Source organism: Melanotaenia boesemani, chromosome 5 (assembly GCF_017639745.1).
Source record: "Melanotaenia boesemani isolate fMelBoe1 chromosome 5, fMelBoe1.pri, whole genome shotgun sequence".
NCBI classification, from domain to species: domain Eukaryota; kingdom Metazoa; phylum Chordata; class Actinopteri; order Atheriniformes; family Melanotaeniidae; genus Melanotaenia; species Melanotaenia boesemani.
Genome location: NC_055686.1, coordinates 2,555,022 through 2,577,167, shown reverse-complemented (window position 1 = coordinate 2,577,167; position 22,146 = coordinate 2,555,022). Strand labels below are relative to the sequence as shown.

General features: G+C 44.7%; 3 protein-coding genes across 4 annotated transcripts in view; all 3 read right to left on the bottom strand.

Moving 5' to 3' along the window:
• Positions 1-22,146, bottom strand: part of LOC121640417 — a 1,195,287-nt gene that overhangs the window by 94,361 nt on the left and 1,078,780 nt on the right. The window lies entirely within an intron of this gene.
• The window catches only part of LOC121640516 (coxsackievirus and adenovirus receptor homolog), a 187,897-nt gene that overhangs the window by 60,944 nt on the left and 104,807 nt on the right, over positions 1-22,146 (bottom strand). The gene's annotated exons all lie outside the window — the stretch shown is intronic.
• Positions 7,681-22,146, bottom strand: part of LOC121640470 (CD226 antigen-like) — a 29,192-nt gene continuing 14,726 nt past the window's right edge. For both annotated transcript variants that reach the window (XM_041986247.1, XM_041986246.1), the window contains 3 exons: positions 9,524-9,853; positions 9,102-9,266; positions 7,681-8,993 (listed from right to left, as the gene is read on the bottom strand). In XM_041986247.1, coding sequence (XP_041842181.1) covers positions 8,890-8,993; positions 9,102-9,266; positions 9,524-9,853 — 599 coding nt within the window. In that variant the 3' untranslated portion in view covers positions 7,681-8,889. The remainder of the gene's footprint in view (positions 8,994-9,101; positions 9,267-9,523; positions 9,854-22,146) is intronic.

Below are 22,146 nucleotides of genomic sequence, written 5' to 3'. Positions count from 1 at the left end.
TAAGGAGTACGCCCAATTATAATCATCGGAACTCCACAAATTTTTACCTGATTTTCTTGCGGTTTGCTTTGTTACAAACAGCAGAGATGTAGTTATGATCCAGGTCACTGTTACACATTAAAACACCTGCTTTCATGCTGAAATCAGTTTATTATGCTCTTTAACAAAGACATTGTAAAATAAAACACACACACGCACACACACACAAACACACAAGCACACATACTCACGTATCTAAAACCCTGGAAAAAGAACTGTTTTCTGCAGCTTCTTGAGTGTATTGGCACTCTGTAACTTCAGGTTAGTTCATTTTCAATGTTGTGCAGCCTTACTTTGAGAAATACAGAGACAACGAAGGACAAAAACATGAAATGGTGCTTCTCAAATCTGAGCTGGGTTTCAGTAATGTGGGACCATCAGACCACCATTGTGTTCCAGCTGGAGCAGGTGGTAGCTCTGGTCAAGGGATGAGGGGGCAGCAGCTGTGATGAGGCACGGCACACCTCACAGGACAGATTTTTTTTTAGTACATTTTTGACAACAAACCCTGAAAAGTAGACCAGGGCGTTGTCCACAAGACCACCAAAGTGGACGGGCAGGTAACTGTGGTTACATATGACGGCAGAAATGCTTTCTAATGGGGATGGAGCTCGTCCTCTGCCATTAAAGTAGACTGAATGTCCTCAGCTGATCAGGACACTGTCTCGTCTTGTGTTGCCACATTACCTGACCCACTTGTTGTGACACCACAACGGACCATCAGACGGCAAAAAATGCTATGTTATTCCAGCCTCCTAAAGAAATAAATCCTGAATCAGGACACAGCTTATGTTAGCCGAGCTCTGACGTGTGCATCGCTGTAATTGATGTACTAGGAAATCGAGCACTGACAGATGTTAAAAAATGTCTATGTGAAGAACTAGAGGCGTAATTTTAGAAGAAAAAGAACTGGGCTCCTCCTCCTGACCTGCACTGACTCTCATCATGAACTTCATGAAGGTTCAGGACCATGTGATCCACCTCCCTCCATCAGTCATGATGAGAGAGAAACAGAAGGAAAGAAGAGGGGTCTGCAGATGTAAGTCCAGAGTGAAGCAAACGTCTATCTGGATGTTGAGCCTCTAGTGGCACCCCCGCTCCCCGGGAGGTCCACCAGAGCAAGACAGGTCAGGAATGGCCGTCCCCCACGACCAGGCCATACAGGGACCGCAGCCAATGAGCTGCCACCGACCCCAGAGGGTACCCACCCCCCACATGTCTAGTGGGGAATCAGAGGAGAGGAGGAGGACAGTGGTAGAGCCCAGACCCACAGCACACAGTATAAACACACACACAGCATACTAACCTCCCAATCTCACTCCCCAGACCCTCCCCCTCCTTCCCATCATGCCCTGTGGGAGATGCCTCAGGGCGGATCAGAGGATGGCGAGCCCCAAATCTGGCCCCCACCGCCACCCCCATCCACCCTCCATCACCTCCCACCCAGATGCAACCAATCGGGCATCCCCCAGGACCAGCAGCCCCCCATCAGCGCAGCCACCCAGGGTCTCGGCCTGCGGGGCAACCACCTCCTCCTGCCCGCCCCAGGTGGTACCCGGGGAACAGGGGTGTGAGAGGTCCCTCCTTCTCCCCACTCATGACTGCGTGAGGTGTGTTTGTTGTTTGCAAGTAAAACTGAGGAGCAGGGACCACATTGTGCTGTTAGCAAGGCCATGTTAGCAGTCCCGCCCTCCATGCACTACATGACACGCCCCCTAGAAGTTGTTTGTGTGTTGTGTTTGTGTTTTGATATCTAGGTGTAATTAAACTGAGGACACTTGAGTGGCCCCCTCCACCCCGCATGATGTGCATCCTCCCAAATCCCTACGTGTGTGTGTGTGTGTGTGTCTGTGTGTGTAAGAAAGAGAGGGAGCGGGGAAGAAGAGGGGTCTGGGGATGTAAGTTCGGAGGGAAGTGAACCTCCCTCATGATGGTGAGCTGCTAACAGCACTAGGTTCCCCCGCTCCCCAGCAGGCCCCCCAGGGAAAGACAGGCCAAAGGCAGCCGCCCCCCACGATCAGGCCATTCAGCAACCGCACCCAACGAGCCGCCACCGACACACCCAGCCGACTCACCCACCAGACACCCAGGGGGGAAGGACAGGAGCGGAAGGTGAACAGTGGGAGAGCTCAGATCCACGGCACACCACCCCCAGGCTCACCGAAGCCTCCCCCACAGGGTCATGTCATCTCTCCCCACCCCACCTACTCACCTGTGATTTTGCACACACCCTCTCATCCTAGCACATGCCCATGCACACACACACATACACACTCTCATACCCATAGACATATCCACAGCATAAATACACACACAACATACAAATATCTCTGTCTCACACCCCAGCACCTCCCCCTACAATCCCCCAAACCCCACTCAGGCCAACCCCTACACCCTTCCTGCCCCGGGCCATACTCTGGGTCCCAGGGCAGCAACCAGACACATCAGTGGGTCCAGCTCTGGTTTACAGTCAGTTTCTGTCATTCAGCTGGACAAAAGTTCATTTTCAGCCTCACATGCACTAATAAAGAAAACAGATTTCTTTAATCCAGATAGTTGTTGGTACGGACTCACCTTCTTCACCTTCTACACCTTCTACACCTTCTAGGTGGGTGGGACTTGCCCCCTAACACCGCTGTAGGAAAACATTGTCTGCAGTCACTGCACCAACGTTTGCAACAAAGACAAACTGCTGGAAAACAGATTAAAAACCGATGAGTTGTGGTCTTTTTTATTCTTTTCAAACAGGAGCAGACTGCAGGCTGCTGTCCACGTTCAGGAGGAGTTAATGACCCGGTCGTATATAAAGCCCTTTTATATGATGAGAGGCTGTGTTTATTTATGATGAAGTAAACACTTTAAAAATAAAAAATGAGGCTTCATTGCACATCTTTATTATTATTTTGTGTTTTCATTCATCTGTTTCCTCATGTTTCTCCTCTGTGTCGGTTTGCACACGGCCTCTAAGTCAAATAGAATATCTGCGAGCACTTTGCTCATTTATTGTTGGCTGCTTCTCTATGCAGCTCAAACACACACCAAACATCCACAGCAGTACGTAGTCCCACTTCCTGGTCTCCTGTAATAACTCCCATAATATGCAGGCACATAACACACACAGGATCAGACGATATACCGTATATGACACGCTGCATAAATATGCACATGTTCCGCATTGTTTGGACTTTCTGTGGCAAAAAATGGAGACAAACCCAGTGGAGAGGATCAGACCCCACACTGTGTCGTAAAACCCAGCTGAGGAGCTCCTGGAGGACCTGTGAGGACATGAGCTGAGTCCAATCTATGAATATCTTTCTAACTTTACTGAAGTAGCAAACTAAAATAATCCGTGTTCCGTCAGGAGTTTTATCTCTGTGCGTGCTCTGGTTTGAAGCAGCTGTGTTTTCTTCATTAGTACCTCCACCTTCCTCCTCCTGCACACAACAAGCAGGAACCACCTTCACTTCCAGAGAAATGTCCCCCGTTTGTGGTTTCTTCTTCCTCTTCTCCTGCGTGGCTGCAGCTTTGCAAGGTGAGTGTGTGAAAAAAGAGAGAATAGACAGAAATGAGCTGGTTTCCGGTCAGGAAGTGGTCGTGAGTCATTTTACTCAGTAAAATGTAAAAAAGCCTGCGTGCTGCAGTTTGTCATGTTTGAGGGAGCAAAGCTGAACAGATGACCCACACCTCTGATCCAAGGAAGGGTTTTTACAAGGATCTACTAATCTGCCACTAAATAAATACGTATTTGATGAAAAACAGAAGAGTTCTGCAGAGAAAACAAAAAAGAAACCATAAAGTTATTTTTCTGCAAAGATAAATTCAATTCAGTTAAAAAGACTCCGACTGTGGAGCTGAATTTGCTGCAGAGCTGCTGTGTTTCTCTGCCTCCAGCCTCCATGATGAGGACGGACACGTCTCTAACTTCTGTCTCTGGATTCTCTGCTTGTGTCTCAGATCAGCAGGAGGTGGAAGCTGGACAGAATGTCCCTCTTCAGTGTCAGGCTCCCAGAAACACAGAAATCCTCATGTTGGAGTGGACCAGGTCTGATCTCAGACCAGAGGATTACGTCTTCTTCTACAGAGAAAAGCGCTCGTACGAACGCTACCAGCATCCGTCTTTTAGAGGCCGAGTGAAGCTTTTCTAAAAGCTTAATAAGTGAGTAATTATTATTATTATTTCCACTAATAAAGGACGTGGATGCTGAGATCACCTGCAGACATGGTGCAGTTCCTCTGTTCTACCACTAGGTGGTGCTGTCAGCTCGGAGCTCTTCTCATGTTTAAGATCATTTCTAAAATGGTAAAATACACACTGTGTGAAATGTTCTCACACACTAACCTGTGTGTAACGACCGCTGATAAATGAAGCTCCTGGTCTTTTAAATACAAACTTTCCTGCTCCTGTACATGAATTAATTCTAAATCCAGCCAGTAATAATTTGCTATTAGTGCCAACAAGCAGAGTAAATTATCTCTAAAATCATCTCAATCAATGATCTTAATTCAGAAAAACAGAAGAATTTATTTATTTAATGAATTTAATTGTTTTGCTTATTCTTTGGCTTCCAGCCCAGTATGAGACTGTTCCTGTATGTGTGCTGGGCTTTCTTTTATTTATTGGTTTTGTTTGTTTTTAATTTGTTTATTCTTTTAAAATTGTTTATTGTTTCAAAACTGTTTTAAAAACAATAAACAATTATTTTATTATATTTCATCATATAATTAATTCCTCTGTTGATTCTTGTATTTTTATGTGTTGTTTTGTCCATTTATGTACAGAACTTTGTTTCAGCTGTGTTTGTTTTAAAGGGCTTTATAAATAAAGTTGAGTTGGTAAACTATCTAGTAAATTTAGGAAAACAGATTTTTAATCTAATTAATTCAGAAACCAGATAAATGTGATGCTCTGTAATAAAGAGTTAGAAAAACAAAGGAAGCTAGAGCAGAAGTCAGCAGGACGTGGTCTCGTGTCCACGGTGTGATGGTGGATCTGTGCAGCCAGAGAATCTGTGGTTCAAAACGGGACATTTCCATGACTTATTGATCAGGAACTGATTGATCATCTATTGGAGGGCTGGAAATCCTTCCTACATAAATCATTGTGTTTTAGTTCAGCTTGTAAATCTAGCTGATCACGTTGCTATGACAACCCATGACTGACAGCTGCTTCAGGAGGGAGGAGACAGGTAGAAACTCGGGGTTTCTTCATGGTGGACCTGCCAGAGGGGCTTGACTTCACCTACCTCTCTTCCTGGAACAGAAAAGCCAGTTTTCTTCCTCTCAGGCTGAAGATACTCAGCAGTTTCTTGTTTCTGCAGGTTTACTTCTGTGTAAATGATGTCACATCTGTCCTTTTATGTAAGACTTTAAGTCTTGTTCCTGCCACATGCAGTCGTGCTGCAAGCAGAACTTCTTCTTTCTCCAGACGAAGAGGAAGAGGAGCTGCTTCTTCCTCTTTCTCTAAAGCTGATGAGGCTTTTCAGCCTCAGCTCAGGGGGCAGATTTAATCTGTTGTTTTAGGTTTAATGTGATAAATTCTGAGAAAATAATTCTTAATAAAAGTTTAAACCTGCAGATAAAATCTGAACTGAGTTCTTACAGACAATGAAAAGGTTTTTAAAGATCTGCTCATAACGTCCAGCTTCAGGTTTTAACGGGTAGTCCAGCCAAATAAATAAACACAGTTAGTAGCTGGACATGTCTCTTTCCTTCCAGCTTATTTCAGTCAAACTTCATCGAGTCCGACCCTTTAAGGACTGAAACTCAGACCCAAGACCTGGTCCAGACTTCCTGTAGAGAACTAACAAGACTTTGAGGTTCCAGTTTCAGATCAGGGTCAGCAGCAGTTAAACAAGTCAGATCTTTATACACTACAAAGCTGTAAAGGGATCTTTAAAATAGATCAGTTTCACTTATTTTAATATTTCTATACAAATATTGATGATATTTAATAGAAGAGATGTTAGTGGAGTTTTTGCTGAGTCATCACTTTGGCTCCACCCCCTTTTCCTCTTCCTCTTCTCTCAGATGTGAACAGACTGAAGCATGGCTCAAAGATGGTTTCTACTTCCTCCTCCTCCTCCTCTTCCTCTTCTTCTTCTGCTTGTTCTTTTTCTTCTTCTTCTTCTTCTTCTTCTTCTTTGTGCTGCAGCTGTACAAGCTGAGTTGTGTATGAGAAAAAAATCAGAGGGAGAATAAGAAGAAATATGAATAAAAGAATAAATGTAATCCATCCATCCATTCCTTCATTTCTCATCTAGATGTTATTAACAATCATCTAAAATCAGTCAGGTGTTTTTTGCAGAATTAAAATGTAATAAATTAACTCTTGAATTCAGTTTATAGAAATTATACGTGAATGTAGTTTAACTGTTGGACTGACGGACAATTAAAACAAAATAAAATTGAATTAAATTATGAAACTTTTAGTTCAGCATAAATTAAATTAAATTAAATTATGAAATTTTTAGTCCAGCAGATTAATAACAGCTGAAATCACCCGGTAAGTTTTATCTTTTTATTGATTAATATTTTCTATTAAATAGAAAAAATGATGAGGACTAAAATTAGAGATGAACTCTGGTGTCGTATCCTGTTTCTACTAAAATGTCTGAGAGTTTCTTTTGTTTAGATTTTCTTCTTCTCGTTTCTCTCTGTTATGATGAGAAAGTTATTCAGGAAAAATGAATCCCTGATGATCTCCAGAACATGTTTCATGCTTTTTATAGTTCCAGAGGAACAAATATCGGACTTTCAGTGGATGGAGACGCATCGGCAGAGTAAGAAAAATAAATTTTTGGGTGTTTAAATTGATGAAAATATTTAATAGAAGTCACATATTAATGGTATAAAACAAACGCTGTTATGTTCCATAAAGTAAAGGATTTGTTGGCCAGTACTACTGTACATCTATTATATAATTCTGTTATTGATCCATATCTGGCTTCTTCTATTTAAATATGGGAACATGTAAAACATTTATTAATCCTGCTTTAATTGTACAGAAAGCATATATGGATCCATCCATCCAGCCATCATTTACTGAATTACAGTTATTAAATGTGGTGATCTAGTTGATGACAGAATTCTGAAGCAAATTTATCAAACCGACCGGAAATGTTAGAACAAAGACAAAGTCATATTAATGTAAAAGGATGTGAGATATTTCTTAAAGCAGGATGCTGAAGTAAGGTGATGGAGGACGTGTTTCTGTCTACGGAGTCGCTTTATGGAACAATCTGGAGAAAGAAAGTAAAGAAGCAAAAGTGTTTAAAAAGATTGTTAAAGACGCAGTAATGAGAAAATAAAATGAAAGAGCTTCATTTGTTCTGCTTTGCTCTGTGGTGATGTGTAGAGGAAAATATAAAGTATCTGGTGAAAATCAGCAGCATGTCGGCTTCAAGAAGTTTTACTTCCATTTCATTAGTTACATAAACTTTATTTATTATTGCTTTAATTATTTGTGTGAGAGGAGCAAATTTTAAAGGATTTTCTTATTTCTGCTTTTTTTCATTCCAGTGTGTGAAATTCATGCTGCATTGGTTGTTTTGTTTAGTAAAGAATTAAAGAAAGAAAGAAAAGGAAAAGCTCATATCAGCAATAATCCACCTTTCACCACAGTTTCAGTGTCTAGACAACATGTTCTTGATCAGTGCTTCTCAAACTTTATTCAACATTTTACCCCTCAAACATGTTTCAACCCAGTTCTGCCTTAAACCAGGGGAGTTATATTCTGCTCCACGTTCCACATCCACAACAAACTGGTCTCCAGTGGGTCGGATCAGTAAAATAACAGTGTGATAACCTGGAAACAATGTTTTAGTATAAAGAAGAACATCATCAGGATGTTTATATTTAATAAAGCAAGGAGCTGCTGGAGGCCTGTGCTACTCAGACTGAACACCACAACATCATCTGCATACATGATGATTCACCAGTAAATTACCTACTTACCTACCAAATTACCAAAGAGTATGACTGATAAATTCCCCCCTTACCTGACACCATTGTTAACTTCTAATGGGTTACAATTACCCCATTTCACTCACTCATTCTGACGAGCAAATCAGTAGCCATAATTCTTAAAATATATTTGGGTTCCCCTCTTTGAGACAATTTTACAAAAAAAAAAACTTAGTTCTTTTCTCTGTAGTTGGTAACAATCTTCTTAATGGCATATCTGCAGAAATCAGGACCATTTTTCAAAACTTAACTGGTTACCAGTAGAAATAATAAACCTGTCAAATCTATCCAGAAGGATGTTTTCAAGGTCCACATACAGTATGTGATGCAGCTATTTTAAAACCAACTAGCAGCCTTGCTAGCCTCCTATTTTAATGAAACTGGATCATGTAGTGTTAGTGCAGTCAGCGCTAAGTAACGTGGATACTGAGCTTCTCTTTGAGCATCTTTATAGTTTATTTTCAGCTCCAAAGTGAAAAACATATTAACTGAGTTGACGTATATTCCCTAAAAACACTCACTGAAAACTAAATACGACATGGTTTCCCCATATTATATTAATGTAATACTAGCATAGAACTAGATTAGCACTGCTACATAGCTTCAAGCTAACATCAGGTTAATAGGCTTATATAACATCAGTAGCTGTACTTGCAGAGGTACAAACTCTCTTCTAGAAATGTTGTTTTAAGGATGACTGAACTGATCTGTTCCAACACAATCTGAGAATAAAAGAAGCAGAACAGACAGGCCACGCCCCCTTCACTGCTTTATTTCCAGGATAAACAGACAGATGTGACGTCTCTGTTCACAGATGTTGACCTCAGTTCTAGAAACTTCTCATGTGAAAGAAGAACATCAGGAGAAGCGAGAGATGAGATGTTCAGTTCAGTTTAGATGATGCTCTGTGGTGACATCCTCATAGTCATCAGCCAATCCCTGATCAGCCTGGGTGGATGGAGTCATCACCATGGAGACGGCCAGGTCTCTTCCTGCAGACAGAGCAGGTTAGAGAGAAAATCATGATTGATTGATTGATTGATTGATTGATTGATTGATTGATTGATTGATTGACAGGTCAGTGAATGGTTCAGTGCTACCTGTGTCTCTGTGTGGATATAAAGACACCATGGGGAGGATGGAGATGAAGTACGGACAGAACACCAGCAGGTGGAGGAGCAGCATGAACCCAAGATGGAGGGAGGATGAGGATGAGGCAACGGGCAGCACTATTGTAGTGGGTGGGGCTGTAGGCGTAGCTCCTCCTACAGAAAGAATCCCACCTGGTCAGGTGACTGTGTGTGTTTCCATGTTAGAACATAAATGTAAAGGTGAATTTCCTGGTCAGGAGTCAGAGCTGGTTATAGAGAACTGACAGGACACACAACCCAACATCACTGGTTCTGGAACAGAAACAGTCAGACCTCCAGCTAGTGGGACACCTTTGAGGTGTGGACATGAAGCTTTTGTCCAACCAGGAAGCTGCTTCACCTCTGATCCAGAGACAGAGACACAAACTCACCTGGTGGAGGAACTTCCAGATGGATGGTACAGATGGGACGATGGTCGAAATGGCGAATGAAACACTTATATGTTCCTGTATCATCAGTCGTCAGATTCTTCAGAATCAGAGACACGTCTCCATCCTTCATCTGTCTGTCCTGAAGATCCACCCGGTTCTGGAAAGATGGATGCTGGTGGTCTGTCTCAAGGCTCCCACCTTTGTACATAAAAACATATTCTGGTCCCACGTCAGGTCTGAACCAATCCACAACTAAGATGAATTTATTATGTGGAGCTCTACATGGCAGAGAGACGTCATGTCCAGGTTCAGCTCTGATGGTTTTCTCTTCTGCAGGAGAGGAAACAACACAGATCAAAGAGGTTAAAGAGATCAGAAAGGACCTCTTCACTTCAGTTTAACTCCTGCAGAAACAAACATGAAGAGTCCGACAGACCAGAGATGGGATTTATGGCTCTTTGAAGTGAGCCGGATCTTGAGGAGCCATTCAAAAGACTGGCTCGTTCTCAAAATATCTCACAAAATTTCACAATATATAAGAATGACAAACAATCAAAATATGTACCTATATAAAATCTATTATATAAGATTAAAAATTATAGGACAAATATAGATAAGAACTTAAAGTACTTGTTTTCTAACAATACTCTCTGTCCACAGATGCTTCACATTAATGGAGCGTGATGGACATCAGACTTCTATGATGTCACACACGTTATTCACTTTATTTTCATTTTACTCAACTGTGCTACTTCTTATTTTCTTATTTATTAATTTTTTTTATACATTTAGTCATTTTGCGCGCGGGGGGGGGGGGGGGGGGGGGGGGTCAGTGTGTACGTGTGACTGTATGAAAGATTTCATTGAGTGTTTTTATTCTTAATCATGTAAAGAATTTTGTGTTGCCTATGGTTATTAAAAGCGCTTTATAATTTGACTGATTTGTTTTCGTGAAGGCAGTGTCAAAAATTTGTATATAAAAAGAATGGATTACAAATGAACAACTGAGGATGAGTCTGTTCAGATCATCTAGAAAGTGAAACTAAACGTTGACTGTTAGAACTGGACGTGTGATTTACTGACTGGATGCTCTGTAGTGATGCGAAGTTCGACTCTTTTCACTAACCCAGGTCTTTTACTCTCGAACAGTAAAGTGAACGATTCTTGAATGAATCATGTCGTTCATTTTTACAGCAGGTGACGTTGTAAAAAAGTCTGCGATTCTCAAGCAGTAAATACTGAAGGCAACAAAACTACTGGTAATGCCACAAGCAATTCAAACCATGTGAAAACGTAGGGAAGCAAATACACACCATAATAAAGTGATTTGTGTCCTACATCCTCCCTGCCATTGTTTAACAGCACAACAGTGACTCGGTAGCTATCACGTGACAAATGAACAAGAGACCAATCCGAGAGCGAACGTACTGCTGAGCTTGAGCTGTGAACGAACGAAGGAAGACCCGTTCAGTGACCGAGTTGCCAGAAGCGACCAAACGTACTGCTCGCCAAACAGCCTGAATGATGAACGAGACCGAGAACGAGAACGAGACCGAGACCGTGCAGCCCGAGCTGTCTGTCACAAATGCCTGAGCAGCCTGAACGAGGACCCGAGGACGGACCTGAGCGAGTCCTGAACGAATCATTTCTGTTTCCTGTCCTGACCTACTGACTGAGTTTATGCAGCTGCCTGCCATGTGGCGAGAGGAGGTAACGCATGAAAATGAACGAATCGCTCACTGAGAGGATCCTTTACTCCCGAGTTATATAAAGGATTAGTTCATACTGAACGAATCGTTCGTGACCGACACATCACTAATGCTCTGCTCGGTGGTGGTGGTAAACTGGATCCTTGTATCTGACCACAATCACTTACCTGGCTAGCCCCACACAGTGGACATTAGGGCTGGGGTCTGACTTCACCTGATCTTTACAAAAAATCAGAAATATCTTCCTTTCTAATCGTTCTTATATCTTCCTCCACAAAGACTGTTTCAAGGGTATATGTGATGCAGCTACTTTAAAACCAACTAGCAATGGTGCTAGCCTTCTGTTTAAATCAGTAGTGCCCGAGTCCAGTCCTCAGGATCTACTGTCCTGCAGCTTTTAGATGCAGCCCTTCCCCAACACACCTGAATTGAAGGAATGGCTTGTTACCAGGCGTCTGCAGAGCTGGATGACGTGGATGAGGGAACTGAGCCATTTTATTCAGGTGTATTGGAGAAGGGTTGCATCTAAAAGTTCCAGGATAGTAGGTCTCGAGGAATGGACTTGGGCACCCCTGGTTTAAATGAAACTGGTTCATGTAGCGCTAGCTTAGTCAGCATTAAATAATGTGGATACTGAGGTTCTCTTTGGGCATCTTTATAGTTTATTTTCAGCACCAAAGTGAAAATCTAGAGGAACTGAGTTGATGTGTAGTTCTTAAATACACACACTGAATATGAATATGTACAGACGTATACTCCTAATAGATAGCTATCTTACACCCTAACTCCTGATGATTGTCAGCTTTGTTTTCCTGTAAAAGCTGTAGGATATTCTCTGCTGTGTTTCTGTACAGGTGTAGCAGTTTATTGCCTGGTTGGATTGAAGGGTCACTGCCTTCTTTTGGGTGTATCTTTATCTCCCCTTTCTTTCCTCTACTTTACTTTATATTTCTGTTCACGCTCTATCCTTTTCTGTCCCCTCTGGTGAGGTCCAGCAAAATTATGTAAATAAAAAATAAAAATAAAATTACAATAAATATATTAGGGGTGTCAAATTATCGCATTAATTGCGATTAATTAATTGCAGTCGTATTAAGCACGTTGTTTTTTTTTTGTTGTTTGTTTGGTTTTTTTTTAATAATAAAGGGGATAAAAAAAAACAAAGGTCAGTCACACCCAAAAGTGGACATTGATTGGTTGTTATTGTGTTTAGGCTTGTCTAGCTAAATGTTGATAGGCTCTCGTCGTAGTTGGGAGGGCAAGGTCAAGAGCATAGGTCAGGAGTCGTTAGTGGGAGACGTGAAAATGGAGGAGCTTGTAAGAGTTGTTGGTCCGATGAACGGGAAATTTACTTTTCAAAAATGGTCTGACGGCACCATTGATAAAAGTAGAGTGAAATGCCTTCTTTGTAAGAAGGAGTTTGCTTACCACCGAAGCAGCTCAAGTTTAGCCTACCACATCAACGCAAAGCACCCTGTCACGAGTGCAGCCACAGCTAACGTTAGCAGCAAAGATGTTAGCAAGTTAGTAAGCCATAGCAAAGCTTTTCGCCAAACTAAACTCGAGGAAAACACCCTGCGTATGAGCAAGTCTGCGACCGACAAGCTGATGAATGTGCTTGCCAAGCGGACAGTGATGAACTGCAGGCCAATAAACATAGCGGAAGACGAGGGGTTAACAGAGGTGTTACAATCTGTGTCCAATGACTCATCATACAAGCCACCTTGCAGGAATACAGTGATGACCAAAATCATTAAGATGTACAACGGTGAAAAGAAAAACAAACTTGAGATGTTAGCGAAGGATTCGCCCAACTATGTTGCTATAACTGGAGATCACTGGATGTCCGCTGGCAACCACAGCTATTTGGGGGTGACTGGACACTTTGCTGATGGTGAGTGGAACCTCAACTTATTTGGGCTTACCGTCATGAAAACAGAAACCAGGCACCGATAAATAAACGCGCCGAACAGTTTCTCAAGGCGGCAAATGACTGGGGAATTGAAAACAAGATATCCACCATCGGTACAGACTTGCTGGCTGCTGTGAGAGACCTTCCATATAAACACATCGCTTGCAATCCTCACATTCTCCAGAGGACCATCACGGTCTGCTTCGATAGCAGTGGGTTTGCTGGTGTGCTAGCAAAGTACCGCAAGATTGTTGGCCATTTTAAACAAAGCCCTGCGAGTACCATAGAACTTAACCAGCAACAAGCTGCACTTGGAAAAAACAGGAAGCCGCTTATACAAGATGTACCCACCAGGTGGAATTCGACACTGGCAATGGTCTCACGTCTGCGGCAATGGTCTCACGTCTGCTACGCAACAGAGAGGCTGTCCAGGCGACGTTGGAACAACAGAACAATCACAGGTTGGTCATGCCAACCGAAGCTGATGGAGGAAACTGCAGAGGCTGGAGGTCCTGCTTGAACCATGCAGGTAAGCCCAAATAAACACCTGTCCATTTTAATTATGTAAACAACGATCAAATCTGTAATACAAACATGAATGAACTCTGATTCAGAAGAAGATGGAATGGAGACTGGAGAGCTGCAGCGCTACAGAGCAGAGCCCAACATCAGTATCGATGACTGACCCCTGCAGTGGTGCTTTGCTCACTCAGGAGCCTATGAAAAGCTGTCAGTCCTGACAAGCAAGTACCTGGCCTCCCCGGCAACATCTGTGTCTTCTGAGAGACTGTTTAGCCTTGCAGGCCACATAGTGCAAAAGAAGTGCATAGTGCTCAGGGCAAAGCAGATAGAGGCGGTGATTTTGAGGAAAATCCCGTATAAAAGAAAGAATTTGTTTAACTTCAGCAGAACAAGGACTGATTTCAGTCAGGGTTGCTACAGTCAGTTAGGTGAGTTTACTGCTTGAGTTTCTGTCTTGGTTTCATGTTATTGTTTACATTGCTGGTGTGGGGCTCTGTCGTTAGCACCTTCTCTCTTCAACCAGTTGAGGCCGTGATGTGGGTCACACCCACTGGGTACTGCTCAGGGCAAAGCAGATAGAGGCGGCTTCAGCCGGTTGCAATCAAGCAAAGTGAGCTCAGCTGTGTCAGCTCCAAGTACTTGACCACACATGGTGCGCTGAGGCGTCAGTTAGGTGTCAGCCATTGTGTCAGCCCACGTCGGGGTAAGACCACTAAGGGTTAAGACCTGCGAGTCTACCTGTGCGAGTCCACCGAGCAAAGGCACGAGCTTAAACCTCCTAACAACTATATTAACGCACAATGTGCTTCAAACCCATCCCTGTCAGATATGGGTACAGACCAAGGCGTGTCACCCATAGACACCGCAATCCACAAAACCTGTCCTTTCCAATGGCATGCATGTCTGCCACACCCTCTGTTACCTTTGGTCTCTGGAACTGTCAGTCTGTAGTGAACAAAACAGAATTTATTTTTCCGTCCAGAAAACACAACTACACCAGCTGCCCTTTCTGTCAATGCAGAATTTACCCAAACACCTTGCTCAGCTGGACGAGGAGGTGGAACGGGCATTCTTATTTCTAAAAAGTGGAACTTAACTTCTGTCCGTCCTATGGCTAACTGCTCATCACTTGAGTATCACGCAGTAAAGGTCTCTACACCCATCACTGCATACATTCTGGTCATTACTGCCCTCCGGGTGGCAGTATAGATGAGTTTGTCTCTGAAATGGACATGATTCTCTCTGACATTCCTGATGATAGCACACCACTAACTGTCATGGGAGACATGAACATTCACATTGGCAAACCACAGGCAACTGACTTTCTGGCTCTCATTTACTCTTTCAATCTCAAACTGGTACAGACTCCTCCAACACACAAAGCTGGTAATACTCTTGACTTGGTGCTGACCAGAAACTGCTCCACAGCCAACCTGTCCGTCACCCCGCTGCATCTCTCAGACCACTTCCTGATTACATTCTCTGTCTTCCTTCCTCATGTCAATTAAGCGGCTCCAAAAATGATGTCCTACCGCAGAAACTTGAGATCCCTCAGACCTACACAGCTGTCTGATGAGGTTTACTCTACCCTCCCTTCCCACTCAGACGTCTCCTTACTGTCTGTTAATGAGGCTACAGGGGGGTCATCATAGTGGCCCCGTTGCTTCGCCGAGCGGCAGCATGCCTCCCAGCTTTTAATTCCACTTAGTCACTGAGCACAAATAACATTTGCAACATACAAACACGTTTTGGGGGGTGGAACATGCGAGGTCAGGTGGGTGGGACTGCTCAGGTGGCCCCGCCCCCTCCTCAATGCAGTTACTGCCCCCCAATTTTAACCCTCTTTTTTTAATTGCAAACAGCACATAATATATTCCATCACTAGTGGGGGAGGGAGGGGGGATGGGGTCTTCAAGCGCCCCTGTCTCCATGGATGGCCCGGGGGCGGGGGGGGGCGGGTGGCCTGTCGCGTTGGCCCCGGGCGTAGGCGGGCTGTCCCGGGGGGTTTTGGCTGCTGGCCCTGGGGGGAAGGTGCTGTTTTGGGGGTGGGGAGTGGGGGGCGGGGGTGGGGTGGGGGGGTGGGGGCCTGGCTCGTGTCTCCTCGCCTCCTGGCTGGGGCTGTCCCCCCGCGGCGTGGGGTGGCGGGAGGATGGTGGTGGGGGGATGGTGTTTGTGTGTGTGTGTGTGTTGGGGGGGGGGTGGTGTGTGGGTGGGAGAGTGGTGTGGGTGTGGGGGGATGGGTGGTGGAGAGATGGTGTGTGGGAGGGTGGGGTGTGTGGAGGTGGATGCGTGGTGTGTGGGGGGGGTGGTGTGGGTGTGGGAGGATGAATGGTGGAGGGATGATGTATGTGTGGGAGGATGGGGTATGTGTGGGAGAATGTATGGTGCAGGGATGAGGGAGTGTGTGGGAGGATGGATGGTGGAAGGATGGTGTGTGTGCGGGAGGATGGATGGTGTATGGGAGGGAGGATGGTGTGTGTGTGGGGGAGTGGTGTATGTTTGGGAGAGTGGGTGATGGAGGGGTGGTGTGTGTGTGTGGGAGGATGGGGTACGTGAAGGTGGATGTTTGGTGTAGGAGAGGGAGGACGGTGTATGTGTAGGAGAATGATGTATGTGTGGGAGGATGGGTAGTGGAAGGATGGTGTGTGTGTGTGTGTGTGGGAGGTGTGAAGGTGGATGAATGGTGTATGAGAGGGAGGATGGTGTATGTGTGGGAGGATGAGTGGTGGAGGGATGATGTGTGTGTGGGAGGATGGGGTAGGTGTGGGAGAGTGTATGGTGGAAGGATGGTGAGTGTGTGGGAGGAAGGATGGTGTGTGTGTGGAAGGATGGATGGTGGAAGGATGGTGTGTGTGTGTGGGAGGACAGAGTATGTGAGGGTTGAATGGTGTATGCGTGGGAGGATGAATGGAGGAGTGGAAGGAGAGTGTGTGTGTTTGTGTGTGTGTGTGTTGGTCTGGGGGGGGGGCAGGACTGGTTCTCGGGGTGTGCGGCTGGGGTGTGGGGCTGGCCTCTGGTGGTGGCCGTCTGGGCGGACCGGGTCCCCCCGGGTGGCGTGCTGGCCCTCGGCCTGTGGGGGAGGGGGGTGTCCCTGCGCTCCTGGGCCCGGGCCCTCTGCCCCGTCTGTCCCGGGCGGCCGGTGCCCGGGGGGGTCGGGGACTGCTGGCCTCGGCCCGCCGGGGCCGGTGCCCTGTGTCCGCGGGGCGGCTCCTGCTGGGGTCTCCTGCTGCTGCCTTCCTGGGCGGGCGAGTGGTCGTCTCTGTGGACCGGTCGGGATCTGTTGCCTGCGGGGGGGCTGGTGGCCTGGGTCTCGGGACCGCTGGCCTGACTCTGGCCTCTGTTCAAGTGAGGTGGCATCTGCATGATCACTCTGCATGGTCACTCCTTCCTGAACGTCTCCACACAGTCTTTGCGTCGCCGTGTGGCCGAGTTCTCCAACACATCCACACAGGTTTCTCTGCCCGTGTTCTTGAATACAGCAGTTTCACTTATATCTATGATCATATTTTTTTTCTTTTTTTTATTTTATTATTTCTGTTCTTATTATTATTATTACTCTTACTCTTATTATTATTATTGTTACTATTATCAACTAGTTGTGTAATGACCTACTGGCTAGGATGATCTTAGCTATGTTGTAAGTAGTATGGATTACATGGTCTTCTGTATGATGTTTCAAGTCCCCACCCGCACTCCCCACACCCTTTCTGTCCCTCTCTCTCCCCTCCCTCTTCTCTCTACTTTCTTTTCTCTCTCTCTCTCTCTGTCCCCTCCGGTCGAGTCCAGCATTAAGAGTCTGATTTAATAAAGTTTTTCATGTCATCAAGAGGGACTTTATACATGTAGTATAAATCCCTGCTTGATAGAGTAAAATTGCCCAGCACCAGACGGCAGCCAGACAATCATTCTGTTTGCAACGATGCTGGACAAGACAGGTTAAAAAAATAAAAAATAAAAAAATAATGAGGCTACAGAAACACTCTGCTCCTGTCTTGCCTCCTCTCTGGACAAACTCTGTCCTCTGGTGTCAAAACCAGCCAGACAAAACCCTCCCAGTCCATGGCTCACAGAGGCTCTAAGGGATCACAGAGCCGGACTCAGGGCGACAGAAAGAAAATGGCGCAAATCAAAAGAGCACACTGACTTGTCTGAGTACCAGCAAAAACTTGAAACTTTCACATCCAGCCTAAAGGCGGCCAAGATAGCCTTTTATCAGAACAAGATCCGCAATACTCCCAACACACGACAACTGTTCATGGCGTTTAACTCTCTTCTATCTCCACCACCTGCTCAGCCTCCCACTGTGCTGACTGCAGAAATGTTTGCTTCCTACTTCACTGAAAAGGTTGCTCAGTAACCAATTCACTGAGCCTGACCAACTCAACCTTGCCAAACCAGCTACTGGTGCCTCACTCTGCTCTTTCTGCTCTCTAAATGAGGACAAAGTCTCTAAACTTCTAGTCAGCTCAAAACCCACAACCTGTCCTCTTGATCCTGTTCCCTCTGACATCCTGCAGAGCATTTTACCTACAGTCAAATCTGCAGTAACTCATATTATCACCTCTTCTCTTAAATCTGGTGTCTTTCCTTCTGCCTTCAAGCAAGCTCGAGTTACCCCGCTGCTGAAGAAACCCACACTCAACCCAGCCCAGGTTGAAAACTACCGGCCGGTCTCGTTGCTTCCATTCATGTCTAAATTACTAGAGTGTGCCGTCTTCAGTCAGGTCTCACAGTTCCTCCAAGACAACAACCTGTTTGATCCATATCAATCTGGATATAGGCAAGGTCACTCTACTAAAACTGGTCTCCTGTCAGTTACTGATTCCCTACGGGTTGCCAGATCCACTGGTCAATCCTCAGTCCTTATACTGCTGGACCTGTCGGCTGCCTTTGACACGGTCAACCATCATATACTGTTCTCCAAACTCTTGGAGCTTGGCATCTCAGGATCTGTCGTCTCATGGTTTACGTCCTACCTCACAGGGAGATCACTCAAAGTATCTTGGCAAGGGAGCGTGTCCAGATCACATGGGCTGAAAACAGGGGTGCCTCAGGGCTCGGTGCTCGGCCCTTTTCTCTTTTCACTATACACCTCCTCACTCAGTGCAGTCATTAACTCTCATGGCTTCTCCTACCACTGCTATGCAGATGACACTCAGCTTTTCCTTTTTTTCCCACCTGATGACACAACCGTCTCAATGCGAATATCAGCATGCCTTGCTGATATCTCCGCATGGATGAAGGATCGCCACCTTCAGCTAAATCTGTCCAAGACTGAGCTTATTGTCTTTCCAGCCAGTCCTTCTTTACCGCCACAGATAAGTGTGCAGCTTGACTCAATCACACTAGTGCCTACATCTTCTACCAGGAATCTTGGTGTCATGGTAGACAACCAGCTGACCTTTAAGGACCACGTTGCCTCGGGTTTCCCGGTCTTGCCGATTTGCTCTCTACAACATCAGGAGGATCAGACCCAACCTGACCGAACACACAACCCAGCTCCTGGTCCAGGCTCTGGCCATTTCACGCATTGACTACTGCAACTCCTTACTGGCTGGCCTGCCTGCATGCTCAGTTAAACCTCTGCAGATGATCCAGAACGCAGCAGCACGTCTGGTCTTGAACCAGCTCAAAAGAGCTCATGTCACTCCGCTGCTAATTGCTCTTCACTGGCTTCCAGTTGCAACGCATCAAATTCAAAGCTCTGCTTCTGGCTTACAAAACAATAACCCAAACTGCTCCGGTCTACCTCCACTCCTTAATCCAGAGCTACACTCCCTCTCCACAGTTACACTCTGCCAGTGAAAGACCCTTAGTGCTCCCACCACAACGTGGTGCAAAATCAGTAGCTAGACTCTTCTCCTCTGTTGTCCCCCGGTGGTGGAACGATCCAAACTCCGTCCGATCCGCAGAGTCCTTATCCACTTTTAAGAGCAAGCTAAAGACTCAGTTGTTTAAGGAGCATTTCCACATTTAGCTCAACTAAATGAGTTAGAAAGATTAGTCCAGCTCTTTGGCTCAACCAAGTACTGAAGAAGCTGTGTGCACTTATGCCCAAGTTGATATTATGTGATGAAATCATGCACTTATGACTAAGTTGATATTGTGTGATGAAATCGTAATCTTGTATTTAAATAAAATGAATAAAAAAAAGAAAAAAAAAAATTACATGCACTGCACTAGCACTACATGACAGCACCTGGGTCCAACTGGACTCAAAAGTGGTCTGACTATCACTTAATTATGACGTCCCATTTTGTTTGAATTCATGCTTGTGTTGTTCTTACTCTCAAATGTAAGTTGCTTTGGATAAAAGCGTCTGCTAAATGACTGTAGAATAGAATAGAATAGAATAAAAGGGCGCCTTGCTCCTAGAAAATGTGACCAAGCTAGTCTGTCTCAGCGACTGGCTGAAGAAGAAATAAGAGGAAGAGGTTGGCATAGCTGCTTTGTCTTCTGTAGCAATTAGAACTGATGGATTGATGGTATTTCAGCATTTTAATTTGTAATGATGAACAATGTTATTTTTGATGTGCTAACTTACAGCACTGTGATTAATGGGTCTTTTTAATTTTTATCTGAAGCTGAAGGAAAGCAAACAAACTTCAGTGTTCAGAACTTGTATAGGTCAGAAAGTGTTCTTGTTTTTTGATGTGTTAACTACAGCCCTTCATATAAACCTGATGTTTTGTTTTATTTTCATTTTCTAGTTATTTGGAGTTTGACAAAACAGTAATATGGTTGAAACTAAAGGTTGCAGGCATCACTTGGGACTAGTGTTAGGTACAGCAAAATAAACTGCTAGGACTGCATCTGTTCAAGTTAAATAAAAACAATAAATGACTTTATAAAGCCACTTTTTTGTTATATCAGTCTTTTGATCTGCCAAAATAATGAATTTAATGAAAATATCTCAAGGTGAGGGCTTTACCCAGCAATTTGTAGGTGAGATAAAAAAAGAGATTAATTAGATTAATATATTTACAGATCATAATTAATTAATCTCTCTTTTTTTTAAATCTATTGCCAGCACTAAAATGTATAGAACACAATGACGGAGCTGATCGTCCCGTGTGTTACTTTTCCTGTAGGTTTGCCCGACACCAGCTCAACTGCTCTACCATTGAGGAGGTTCTCTTTTCGCTCAAAGCACTTCGAAGTGTACCTTGAGTCTAGCCCTGCCTCTGTTGTGTTTACAGACCATAACACCCTTGTATTTCTGGCACACATGTACAATCACAACCAGAGGCTTATGTGCTGGGCTTTGATTGTACAGGAATACGCTCATGATTAAATACAAAAAGGGTGCAGCCAACTTCTAGGGCTTAAGTTAATCTACTGTGAGTATCTACTTGTCTGTATCTGTGAATGTTTGGTTTATGTCTTAAGGGTGGGGTGTTACGGCCCCAGCCCCTTGGCCTTGGTTTCGTATGTACATTTCTGTGTTTGGTAGCAACCAGGTGATTGGCTGGCTGCTAGATTTCCCCTGCAACTGCCTGGCTGTGTCATCACTCATCCATGATTGGCTGGCTCCTTAGTGTAGCAGTTGGCCTCTAGATGGCTGCAGCGGCCAGAAGAGATTCAGAGCTGGGTAGCAATCAGGAGGGACTGATTGAAGGCAGGTGGGACTGAAGGGTGTGACTACTTAAATCCAGCGGGCAAGCTCTACTATGAGCATTGATTCCCTGGCCCGCTGGTGAGATGGACTTTTTGGTTTTGTTTATTGTACTGTTTTTATGACTTTTAATTGTGGGTCTGCCATGCTGTGACAAGAAACTTAATGTTTTATGTGCTTTGTTTTTAGGGACAGCACTGGCTGCCGTTTGTTTTAGTTGATTTTACATGGTTTGGTTTATCCCTTTTTTATTTCATTTTACCATAATTCATTTAAGTGGTTTTAGCTTTTTAACACTCTGTCCCCTTTTGTCTTCTAGTGCTGCGGCTGGAGCGTCCTTCTCTCACTGGTGTCGTCTGGGACTGGGAGTTCACATAGACGGCGATGTGGTTTGTGGTGCACGCAGTTTATAGCATGGTGTTTTTGTTTGGTAGTAATTGGATTTATGTTTTGTTTGTAGTATAACCCCAGTCCCGCCGCGGTGAGTGTCTGGGTTCTCGGCCGGAGCTCGACTGTCTATCACCTTGTCTTTCTTTGCTGTGTTTTGAGGTCTTAGTCATGTTTAATAAACTGGCATGTGTCTGACCCACACTGACCGCTGTGGCCTCATAATTGGAGCCCCTACGTGCTACACCCATTTCTGCACACCCACCCCAAGGTTACATTAGCACATACCTAGCTGTGCCATCACCCGTCCGCGATTGGACCGCTCTGTCATCACCCGTCTGTGACTGGCCCATTTGAGTGATGTCCGCCCGGAGCGCCACTATTTAAGATGGCTACTGACAATCCTTCAGGACAGCTGCGATCATTCAGCGCATTTGTAATATTGAACTGGGTGTTGTGGTGTTTGTTTTGTTATTAG